At 49.8% G+C, this 11,703-nt stretch overlaps 1 protein-coding gene across 2 annotated transcripts in view; it reads left to right on the forward strand.

Moving 5' to 3' along the window:
* Nucleotides 1-11,703, forward strand: part of MEGF6 (multiple EGF like domains 6) — a 313,131-nt gene that overhangs the window by 23,368 nt on the left and 278,060 nt on the right. For both annotated transcript variants that reach the window (XM_019541243.1, XM_019541244.1), the window contains exon 3: nt 6,079-6,188. In XM_019541243.1, the coding sequence (XP_019396788.1) occupies nt 6,079-6,188 (110 nt within the window). The remainder of the gene's footprint in view (nt 1-6,078; nt 6,189-11,703) is intronic.

The following is an 11,703-nucleotide window of genomic DNA, read 5'->3' on the forward strand; positions in this document are numbered from 1 at the left end:
CACAAGAGAAGGCTGAGGGGGGATCTAGTGGCCTGTTACAAACTAGTCAGGGGGGATCAGCAGGCACTGGGGGAGTCCCTGTTCCCCCAAGCACTACCAGGAGTGACTAGAAATAACAGTCATAAGCTGGCAGAGGATAGATTCAGACCAGACATTAGAAGGCGCTACTTCACAGTCAGGGCGGCTAGGATCTGGAACCAACTTCCACGTGTAGTGGTGCTGGCTCCTACCCTAGGGGTTTTTAAGGCAAGGCTAGACAAACACCTTGCTGGGGTCTACTCTTTCCTGCCATGGCAGGGGGTCGGACTTTATGATCTGCTCAGGTCCTTTTCGACCCTACCAACTATGAAAAAATGCACCAGCCTGACTTCTGGTTTGGCTAGCTAATTTGTAGGCCTGCACAGACCCAACATTCTGGGAAAGAAGGATCTTCCCCCTTGTGTCAGTGCTCAAAAATCAGGCCCCCAAAGGTAGCTGAACTCTAACAGGGACCTAAGGGTGACAGAGAGCAGAATTTAGCCCCTAGATTTTTTTTAAAAAGCATTTAAGGGCTTACAGCATTTAAGATCTTACAGCAGCTGGACTCCATAGCATATCCCTTCATTTCTTAATGTCTTGGTAGATGCTTCTCTTTGCGACAAATTTATTCTATTAGCAGGAAGATCTGATGCCAGGCTCCTTTGAGCTGCACAGCTGAAGTCAGTGGAGCACGTGGTTACTGCATCTGCCGGAGCATTACGCAGCTTTTATTTCTCCTGCTGGAGCTGCTCCATTTGGACCATGCCCTGACAGCCATGGGTTCAGGAAAACTATTAACAGCCTCAGGATCTGACATAGAGGACAGGGCTGAGCTTGGCTGCAACTCCTCGGAGCTCAGGGATGTGACTAGGAAAAATGCAGCCTCTGCTCTTCCTCTCCCCAGCACAGAGTTTCAGTGGTGCCATCTGCATAATGAAGGGCAGATGTCAGCAAAGCTGAGCTGAGACTAATTTAACAAACTGCAATGGTAGTGCCAGGCAGCCAACCCCTGGAATTCCTGGCTGCGTTCTTGGGACATAGCAGGTACAGGGAAGTTCCTGTCATTAAGCCTAGAACTCCAGTGGACCTGCTAAGGATTTTCTCTGGATCAGAATCCAAGGGCAAATTCACTGTTTTGTTCCCTTAGGCTTCTTCTGAGTTGGGCGGAGCATTGAGACAGTCAGCTTCAGAGAGCTTTCTTCTGGCTCTTGGATATTACTACTAGTGGAAGTATTTATTTTTGTTAACATTTGTCTCTGTGCCCAGAATATCAGATTGCCACACTTTATACAAACCAAAACAAATGCTACTTCACTCTAGGAAGTACACTGTCAGGAGCAGTCACATTGTGACTGGGGCTTGGGTGGCAGATAGAGAAAACACATTAAATCTTCTAGTCCCTTGTCATTTCTGATTCTGCTGTCTTTCCGATTCTGCTGGTGCTAATATGTGGGTGCCTTAGGGCATGGCCTTTGTGAACTAACCTGGGGCTTGAGCTTGTCTGACTTTTGTTGCCGTCAGGCTGGGCTTGGAAAGGTTAACGGAGATGAGATGAGGTGTTTCTCCCTTGCGGCTCCTCTGGACATTGGGAGATCTTTTAAGGGCAGAGGAGAACCCAAATTCACTGCAGGACTTCCTGCTTTATTAAGGTTTATTGATTCTGATATGAGCATAGAAAGCGCCAGATTGATGCTGGACAGAATCCTTATCTAACCAAAGCATATGAAAGAGAGGTGCTTTGCCAGTGCTGTTCAAAGGAATGTTTCCCATACCCTGTATCTTGACCCTGAAGTTAACCACTTGCTGCAAAGCTGGTATTTTATCCCTTCTCCTCCTCTTGGGAGTTGTTGAGTCTCCTTACCTGCCTTTGCCATTCCTCTGAGCAGTGTCTGCTAATGCAGTTTCTCAACCAGTGGGGGTGGGCTGCGAAGGTCATATAGGTGGGACTTCAACTCATTTGAAAATTTCCATTAGTGATTACAATAATACTAAAATGCGTGTAAACATAAAAATACACTTCTTGGGAAAAGTGGGGTTTTGCTTTTATCATGGTGGGACCAGGGTTTTTTGACAAAGTGGTTGGTGGGACACAAGGTGCAAAAGGTTGAGAACTGTTGTGCTGATGGACATGCTGGCAAGCAGCAGGAGTTGAACTGGGTAAATATTTTTTCATTTCCCCCCACATGCCCTCCCCATCTTAAGTAGCAGGAATGTCTAAGGACAAAAGATGGTCCAGCTGTTTTTTTTCCTACTGAACCCCTGCTTTCACTTAAAATAGCCTTTCATATGTTTCTGCACTTGCGTGATCCGGAAGGAGATCACCCCGGCAGGGGTCAGCAACCCCCAGCATGTGAGGCCATTTTGCTTGGCACACCACCGACGGCCTGAGCTCTAGGCAGCTGCTGCTAGCCACGAAGCCTGGGCTGCTCCCAGCAGGTAGTTGGGTGGCTGCAAGCCCTGCCGTGGCTGGCAGCAGCTACCCAGAGCCTGGGCTGGCTGCAGCCGGGAGGCTGCAAACATCTGCTCTGGGGTCTGGCATTAGCTCCCTGCTGGCAGGTGCACAAGTGCCCTGGAGCGGACTTTGTCCAGTGGCCCAGGAGCCCAGCTCCGTGTGCCCACACACCTGGTTGTGCATGTTTGTCTGCCTCTGTCTGGTCCTGTGTGTTTGTGTGCGCACGCATGTGTCTGGTTCTGGATGTGTGTGTGCATGTGTCTGCTCTGGGTGTGTTCTGCTTTTCTGTGTGCATGTATCTGGTTCTCTCTCTGCTCTCCTTTTTCTTTCTCTTATTTGTCCTTTTTTCTCTCTCATTGCCACATGCGCAACAAAAAAGGAATACACAACAACAAAGGCAACATTTATGATTATTAAATATACTATTATGCAGTGCCACATGCACCCAACCCCCCCGCCCTCATTTTGTTTTTCTGGCATGCTGGCACTCCAGCACCTTCCAAGGTAGACATTGTGGGGTTTTTTGGCACTCCAGCCAAAAAACATTGCCTACCCCTGCTGTAGGAAAAACCCATGTTTTCCCAAATTGTCTCCCATGTTCACAATGCAGAGGTAGTTTTGTTTTCCCTACACATGAGCAGGTCATCTTTCGTCATTTCCACTATGGATGCTTTTTGGCTTAGTGAGGTACCATATCCTTAGCATTACCTTTACCCACTGTAATGTGTGCTGTATTTCATTAAAAGCATTACAGGTTTCCCTCGTTTTATGTGGGCTCTATATGTGTGAATTTGCTCTTATGCGATGAGCCTTTTTATACCAAAAATTCATTATATGCGATGTAAATTCATTCTTATGTGATCAGTGTGGTGGAAGCCCGCAGTCAACTGCTCTGTGCTGTGCATTGTGTGAATGACGCGCACCGAAATATAGTATCCTGTGTGGATCTGTGCTTCTCACTCATTGTCTGTGATGTGTTTCTGTAGTTGCCATCCCCATTATGGTAACATTTCCCACCACCCTGTGCTTGTGTGTACTATCTGCTGCCAGTGAGTACCAAAATTGTCTTGTAAAAGAGATAGAAATGGCTCTGGGGGTCAGTACAGTAGAGAGAGGTCTTGGAAGGTATCTCTATTCGTTACATTGTAAAGTGGGTTCCCTATATGTGAATTCAAGTTATGTGCCATTTTCTAGGAACGCATGTAGAAAATAAAGCACGGGAAACCTGTATTTGTTTTCAACATAGGGTATTGGGCTGGTGGGTAACTTTTGACAATGCATGATCCAGATGGATGTCAGGAGGATGGCTGCCTTTCCTGATGTATGTAAGGCTGTACATGTTTTGCTCTGCTGTATTTGGAAACCGCTTGCTTTCTTCATCATTCGTTAACAGCTTATACCAAAAATGGATTAACCACTTTTACTTGTCTCAACTTGCTTTTTGGCAGTGCAAAGTGGTGGAAGGGTTCCTTCGTGGGAATTCATTTGAATTGTTTGCCATTATGCAGTTGGTTTATAGAACCACATAGACAAAGTCGAACAGTTTAGTTTAGATAAATATTTTCTGTGGACATGCACAACACTTTCTGCTGTGCCAGATATTTTATGTTGTTGTTTGTCCATCATGCTTTGGGGGAACAGTTTCATGTCTTGCCAAAGCAGAATTTTTAACGTCAGCTTCAGAAGTTTGATCTGTATTGTTTTTTGTATACAAACTGCACTACGTTTCCAGGGGGAAAAGGTGTTACTTTTATTTATTTATCCAAACTCTGCTTCCCCATGCTAACTCCCACCCTGGAACTCATTAGCAGGACTCATTTAAGTGGTCCTTCAGTTCTCAGCCTCAGTGCAGTATCTGCCAGCACAGAACCATGTTCCTGGTTAAAGCTTCTGCGTGCTACTACAAAATAAATAAGTAGGCTCTGTGTGAACTGAGAAGTGCAGGAAGTTGAGATGCTCCAAGACAGGCAGGATGGCCGTGTGGACTGGGGCCTTCCCAGGTCTGTGAGTTTGCTTGGACAAGTCCAGTGACATCTGGAATGCAGGGCTACGAATCCTGGCCTCCTTAGGCAAGCACTTTGCACTGTTTAATGCTTGTTAATGGGGAGCAGGGGAAGATGCCCAGGAGGTGTGTTAGATAAAAAGGCTTGTCTCTGGGGGCCTGAGAAGGGTTTATCATTTGAGGTTAAGGGTTTGGGTAGAACAGAGTGGGAAGGAGACTGATATAGATAGGCACTGAGAAAGGAAAGCCTTCAGATGTCTGGCCTCCTCTCTGGTCATGCACTTGGTCTGTGGCCAAAGCCTCTTCTCTCGGAGGGCCAAGGAAAACATGGGCTGTGTTTAGTCTGGCAGGTTTTGGTTGTTGAAGAAGTATCTTGCACCTGAAGATGGCCCAGACCAGACACTCAGAGGACTAAATATTCTGTCTGTCTTCAGCTCAGCAGACCCAGGAAACGGATCTGTGAGCAGGGGCCTCCCCTGGTCTTTGCTTTTTGGCTAAGTACAGACAGTCAAAATGCTGAAGGCTGAATTCATTCAGTCTTTGCAGGTTAATCTAAGCTGCAAAGATTGAACCAATAAGCACAAGAACAGACATTCACTTGTGATTCAGGAAATGCAGTCACTTGCCTATAGTGGCTCAAGCCAGAAGCCAGGGGGTGCTAGAGCACAGCTCTCTTGCACATAGCCAACATGAGCTGTGTGTTCACTTTCTCTTCCTGCTGTCCCCGAGGTCTCTGGGATTTGCAGTCCACTGTCACAGCAGCAAGACTCTGCAGAGTTGCTCATCACTTCCAGGTACCTCTGGGATTGTGGTCTACGGCCACAGCCAGCACTAAGCCAGCAGGGCGGGGCTTTCGGTGGGCTATGTGATGATCAGGTGGCTGTATGCAGTGCTGCTTGCTCCTGTTGTCCCCTTAGTAGCTGAAGCCCTAGTCTGGATTGTCCATATTGCTGCCAGTTCCATTTTATGTATAAAATACTCTTTTGTAAGGGGCTCAAGGTAGCAGATGAGGAATTATGCATAGGGTATATAGGAGCTGGTGAAAGAGAACAGAGGTGATGGGAACCTTCCAGGATGTCTGTTAGCTTCTTGTTTAGTATGTGTCAGCATTGGGACACTTCTGTGCATGGAATAGCATGATGTTTCCCAATGGGATGCTTGCAGGGTTGCTTTATAATTTCTGAACTCATTGACCCCTCAATGCTGCTAGCTGCCAGGGCTGGAGTTGAAGTGCCTTGTTGTTTTTTGTAAATTGAATTTCCTTTGTGAAATGGTAGTTTAAATCTGGGGTGGGAGGAGGGGATTACATAGAATCCTAAAAGGTTTCCTGAAATACAAAACTCTGAAGAAAGGAGAAGTTTTGGGAATGCTGTGAAGCAGTCTCCCTCTGGGCTATCACCTCCCTGGATACAATGAGCTGAAAAATATTTTCTTAAGATCCACAATCTCTGATTTATAATATGTGGGAATACATTCAGAATATTTAGAAACAAATTAATTGATGTGCCACTGGCAGAATTGAAGCATTGTTCTGCCCTATTCCATAGTAAATCCTCCTCCAATAGGAATTAATACTGGTCTTGTTTGTGGTTTTTCTTTCTTTTAGAACAACATATTACACGAGCTACAGACAAGTGTACACCATGGAGTATCAGACTGTGTACCGGTGCTGCCCAGGGTGGTCCCAGCTTGGAGAGGATGCTGGCTGTTTTTACCGTAAGCGTCACTCTCTTCACAACCAGCTGCATTGCAAGTAGGGGTGTACCGATAGAGATTTTGGGGGCCAATACCGATAGCTGATATTTAAAGGGGCATATCAGCTGATACCGATCCAATATCCAATACAGCTGCCATCAGATGGTAAGTCTGTTGTGGTGGAAGGGTGGGAGGAGGGTAGTGGCATGGGGGGCAGATCAACCCCCCTGTGGTGAGGGAGGGATCAGGAATGGGATTGGGATCGGGGCAGGTGTTGCCCAGCTGGGGCAGCGGAGCGCAAGGGACGGAGGCGTAGCTTGTGGGCTGGGGGTGGCTCTTGCACCCCGGGAGGAGGGGCGGAGGGAGACGTGTGCCCCTGGATCTGCACAGTGCAGGATGGACTGCAGCTGTGAGGTGGAGCTGGAGCTGATACTGTGCAGACGTCTAGTTGCTGGGGGCTGGGCTCAGAGCAGGCTCTGGCGGCACTGAGGGAGGGCTGCAGCCAACCCAGATCTCTCCACAGCTCTGCTCCCAGCCCTGCGCTGCTGCCCACTGCCTGGCACAGCCCCAGCTGAACACTCTGCCTCCACCCAAGCTCCAGGAAAAGCTGTGGCTGTGATGGATGGCAGTGCGGGGCTGGGAATGGAGCTGTGGCAAAAACTTGGGGTGGCTGCAGCCCCCTCTCAGTGCTGCTGGAGCATGCTCCCAGCCCAGCCCCTGGCAACAAGAGCCCCGTGCAGCACAGACTCTGGCTCCACCCCACAGCTGCAACCTGCCCTGCGCTGCACAGATCCAGGGGCACATGCCCCCTCCCTCCCTGCCCTCCCAGGGTGCAAGCAGCAGCAGGAGCCGCCCCCACTCCACAAGCCGTGCCTCTGTCCCACACGCCCTCCGCCCTGGCTGATCAGCGCCTGCCCCTGTTCCCTCTCTCACTGTGGAGGGCATTGATCTGCCTCCCCATGCCCCTTCCCTGACCACTGCCCTTTAGATTTACCAACTGGAGGCAGCTCTCTATGCTGCTGGCTCTGCTTCTTGCTGCCTGAGTACTGCACTGTGGTTGTGTGCAGCATGGGCATTTATCAGCCAAATTATCTTCCCCATCGGGCTGATACCTAATATAGACAGTCTTCTTTATGTAGGTACCAATCTGGTATCAGACCAATCTATCAATGCACCTCTAATTGCAAGTGCCTTTCATACTTATTTTCTGTATTGCAGTTGGTGTTTTAAAATCTAGTCTGACACAAATTTATTTATTTCAGTGGAAGTGAGGGGAGAAAAAGTTTTTCTCTGCCCTCTTTCTTATAGAACTTCCTCATTGTGGTACAAAAAGACTTTCAATATCACATTATTCGGTTACTCAGTTGCAAAATGCTCTTAAAATTTTTAAATAAAACCCCAATTGGTGATTTAAGTAGTGCCACTGGCGGAAGTAGTGGAAAGCTGTAATCTGAGCTCTGAGTGGAGTTTTTTTTAAGCACAACCTTAATTGCTGTCTGTGGAAGTGAACATGCCAGTGATAGTTAGCTAATTTGCCCCCTAATTCTTCATGTTCAGCATTCTATGGATTAGTTTCTGACAGCTTCCTCAGAGGAGGAGGCCTTTGGCTAACAAAGCTTGTGAACAAATGAAACTTCTTGGATAGGTCATGTAAGAAAATGGGCTTCACTGTTGTGTTACAGAAGCCTGTTAGTTTTGGCTGAGAGTAGACAGACATTTAATTGAGTGAGCCTGCTGCCTGTTTCATCTTCCCTGCACCTAAAAATAAGAATGAAAGGAACTGAGGTTCATTCGTAGATTTGTTCTCCAGGAGATGCGTCTCCCAGGCTGGCTTGCAAAGCCTCAAAGGCACCAAGTGACCCTTCTGTTATTTTTGGTAGTCTCTTCACCCTTTGCTTTTAGTCACAGCTCCCCTCGTTAATGGTGCATGGTTTCTTAAACATGAGGTTCACAGAAGGCCATTGACAAGAAGAAGTTGTAGTGTCACTTTCTCAGAACAGGAAATTGAAGAAGGGGGTGATATAGTATCCCTAGGGGGCTTTGAGTAGAGGGACTTGGGGCCAGGCTAGCTTGGTTCTGCTTCCAAGTTTTCCACTGTCTTGCTCTGAGCCCTCTGGTGAATCGTTCTTTCCCCCCCCACTTAACTGTATGTAAAATACATAGAAAACCACCTGTTTCACAATCTCAATGGAAGGGCTTGTAATTAGAGGTGTACCGATATATCGGTCAGATATTATATCGGCTTCGATAAAAGGAAAATTAACATTATCGGTATTTGGCTGTTGTAGCCAGTATTGTCACCAGTAAATGCTGTGTGCTGCACAAAGCCCCACACATGCATGTGGTCAGGAATGCAGCTTGGAGAGCAGTGGTGTCTTGCTGGTAAGTCTGGGGTGGCGGGGAAGGGGCATGGCAGGGGCAGACAGGCCTCCACAGTGAGGGAGGGAGTGGGGCTGGGGCAGGGGCAGAGGCAGGGAGAGGCGCTGCCCAGTCAGGGCAGTGAATGTGACCCAAGGGCTAGGAACAAGATAGAGCCACAGGCAGCTTTTTGCAGGGAGCACGGGTGGGGATGGGGGGCTGCTCCCTGCTGCTGTGTGCGCCCCCAGGAAAAGCATAGGTGGCTTGTACTCCCCTGGATTTGTATGTAGGACAAGCATGAGCTGCCTGTTGCAGGCTCAGGGCCAGGGCCTGTACCAGCCTCTTCCCAGCAGGGTGGCTGGGCTTGGAGGCAGTGGGAATGGGACAGGCTCAGCTGCGCAGGGTGGGGACCACCCCAAGGACTCATGGCCAGTGAAGGGCTCACAAGGAAAAGGCAGTAGAGTGGAGTGCCCTGAGCAGGGGCGGCACTAGGAGGGGCTTGGGTCCTATAGCTACCCCAAAATTCCTTGTAGCCACCCTTCCCAGTGCTGCTATTGCTGCCATTGCCTCCCCCACACAGCTGAGCCCACCCTACTCCCACTGACTTTGATCCCAGGCCCCTACTGGGAAGAGGCTAGCACAGCCCCTGGCCCTAAGCCTACAGCAGGCGGCCTGTCCTCACCCTGCACACACATCCTGGGTGGGGGGGACACATGCCCCTCCATCCCTCCCCCAGGGGTGTGCTCAGTGGTGGGGAGGCCCCCCCCCCCACATGCCCACTGAACAAGCCACCCATGGCTCCATCCTGCTCCTGGTCCCAGGGTTACATTCATTGCCCTGGCAGGGCAGCCCCTGCCCCTCTTCCTCTCTCACCATGAGAGCCTTGATCTGCCCCACCATGTGCCCTTTCCCTTTCCCTTCCCCATGCCCCTTACCCCACATAGACTTACCAACAGGATGCTGCTCTCCAAACTGCCCATCTTCATTCTTGTAAATTAGCTATCGAATCAGTATCGGTCAGTATGGCTGGTTAATAATCAGCTCTCAGTATTGGCCAAGAAAATCTTTATCTGTTTACCCCTACTTGTAATGTCTGCACATAAGCCATGCTGTGGCCATGCACTATTTCATTCCTGTTTGCCATTATTTTATGTTACTCTTCTGGAAAAATGTTTGATTTTTTTTTTTTTTTAAATGGTACATTGGAGTAGCTTGAAACAAAGGAGCATGTTCTTTTGGCTCACATGCAGTTCTAGCCAAACACATATCTAGAATAAATATGTCACTAGTGAGGCAGTGCTCTATACCTTCCTTCTCATTATATTGTTATTTTCATGCTCTGGAGCTGAAGAAGAGCTGAACAAAATAATCAGCTCCTTAATCAGAACTTGATGATGCATCTCCTATCAACATCATTACAAAGCACTCTTCATAAGAGGTAACAGACAGGCAGGCTAACAAACATATGAATACTTGGCTGCTTTGGGATCAAAAGATGGAAAGCCAACAGTTTTCATCTCTGTTTTTGAAGTGATCTCGATTATAATTAGGGATCTGTGTTTTCCGTTTCCCTTGTCGGAGGAAAATGTGGATTTCTTATTTTAACAGAGAAACCTGCAAGTTTTGCAGTTTTACAAAGAGCTCTCTGCAGGCTGGCAGTTCCAGGCTGCAGGGGGCTGGGAGGGCAGTCAGGCCAGGGGACGAGGGGGGCAACACGTGCATGTATATGCACATGGCCACCAGGCAACCTAGAAAGCAATTCCCAGAGATAAGTTGGGTGGGGGTGGGGGGGAGGATTGAGGCCCCCATAGGGAGGGAGGGAGTTGAACAGGGCTGAGGCTAGTGCCCAGCCAGGCAGTGCATGGGGCTCGGGGGCCAGGGCCACAATGCATGGCTGCAGGGCGGGTGACTCATCTGGGGGGCAGGGGAGTGGGGCCAGCTCCTTGCCACCGTGTGCACTCTGGCAGGCAGAAGGGGACCCGTGCCCCCCAGATCTGTAAATGGGGGGGAGGGGTGCAGGCTGCCTGTTGCGGACTCAGGCTTCTGCCCTGCTGCCCTCCCCAGGGGCATCCACAGCCCAGTGGGTGTGACCTGGTGCTCCAGGGATCTCCTTGGTGCTGCAAGCTCCATGCTGCCCTTGCAACGTGTCCCCTGTGTGTGTGGCAGCAGTGGGGGCGGCACAGGGTTGTGCTCCTCACTGCTGTTGCGCACGCAGGGGACACATCACCAGCGCAGCACAGAGCTAGCAGTGGCAACAAGTTTCCCTGCATGGCCTTGCTATTCGTTGCAGCACTGGGTTGCATCCACTGGGTCGTGGAGGCCCCTGGGGAGGGCAGCAGGATGGCAAACCCGAACCCACAGTGGGTAGCCTGTGCCTGGCCCTGCCCTGCACACAGATCTGAGGGGTAGCCTGCACTAGCCCTCCCCTGCTTGAGCCCAGACAGCAGGGAGGGGAGCCGCTGTTCCGCTGCAGTAGCCACTGCTTCCTGCCAGGGGCAGGGGGCTGTAGACCTGGGTCCCTGGCCCCATAGCCCTGGCAGCTGGGGGCCCCCTCCAGCAGGGCTACGGGTGGCAGGGGGCTGTGGGTGGGGGGAAGGGGCTCCAGCAGGGCCGGGGGGCTATGCAGGGGGGATGGAGTGAGGGGCATTAGCATGACCGGGGGAATGTGGGGGGACAGTGAGGGGCATAAGCAGGACCAGCGGGCTGTTGTGGGGGAGTGAGAGGTACCAGCAGGGCCAGGGAGGGCATGGGGAATTTGAGGGGCCTTTCCTTTTAATAATATATTTTGGAGGGTTTATCAGAAAATTTGCATTTTTTTAATCGGGCAAAACCAGGATCCCTGATTATAATTGCCCTGGGGCACTGGGAAGCGTCTTTCTGTTAGTCATCATTTGTTTTGTTGCTTGAGGTGAAGATGAAAAAGTAAGATGCACTTATCAAGCAGTTCTTATTTTTCTGATTCAAAAGCCTGTGGTGCTGCAGACCAATCCCACTGTGCCAATAGAAACTCCGTGGGCACTTAATAAATAGTTTCATAGTTGGTAGGGTCGGAAGGGACCCGAGCAGATCACCAAGTCCGACCCCCTGCCATGGCAGGAAAGAGTACTGGGGTCAAACAACCCCAGCGAGGTGTACATCTAGCCTCCTCTTAAAGACCCCCAGGGTAGGAGCCAGCACC

Source organism: Crocodylus porosus, unplaced genomic scaffold (assembly GCF_001723895.1).
Source record: "Crocodylus porosus isolate Cpor-Errol unplaced genomic scaffold, CroPor_comp1, whole genome shotgun sequence".
NCBI classification, from domain to species: Eukaryota; Metazoa; Chordata; order Crocodylia; family Crocodylidae; genus Crocodylus; species Crocodylus porosus.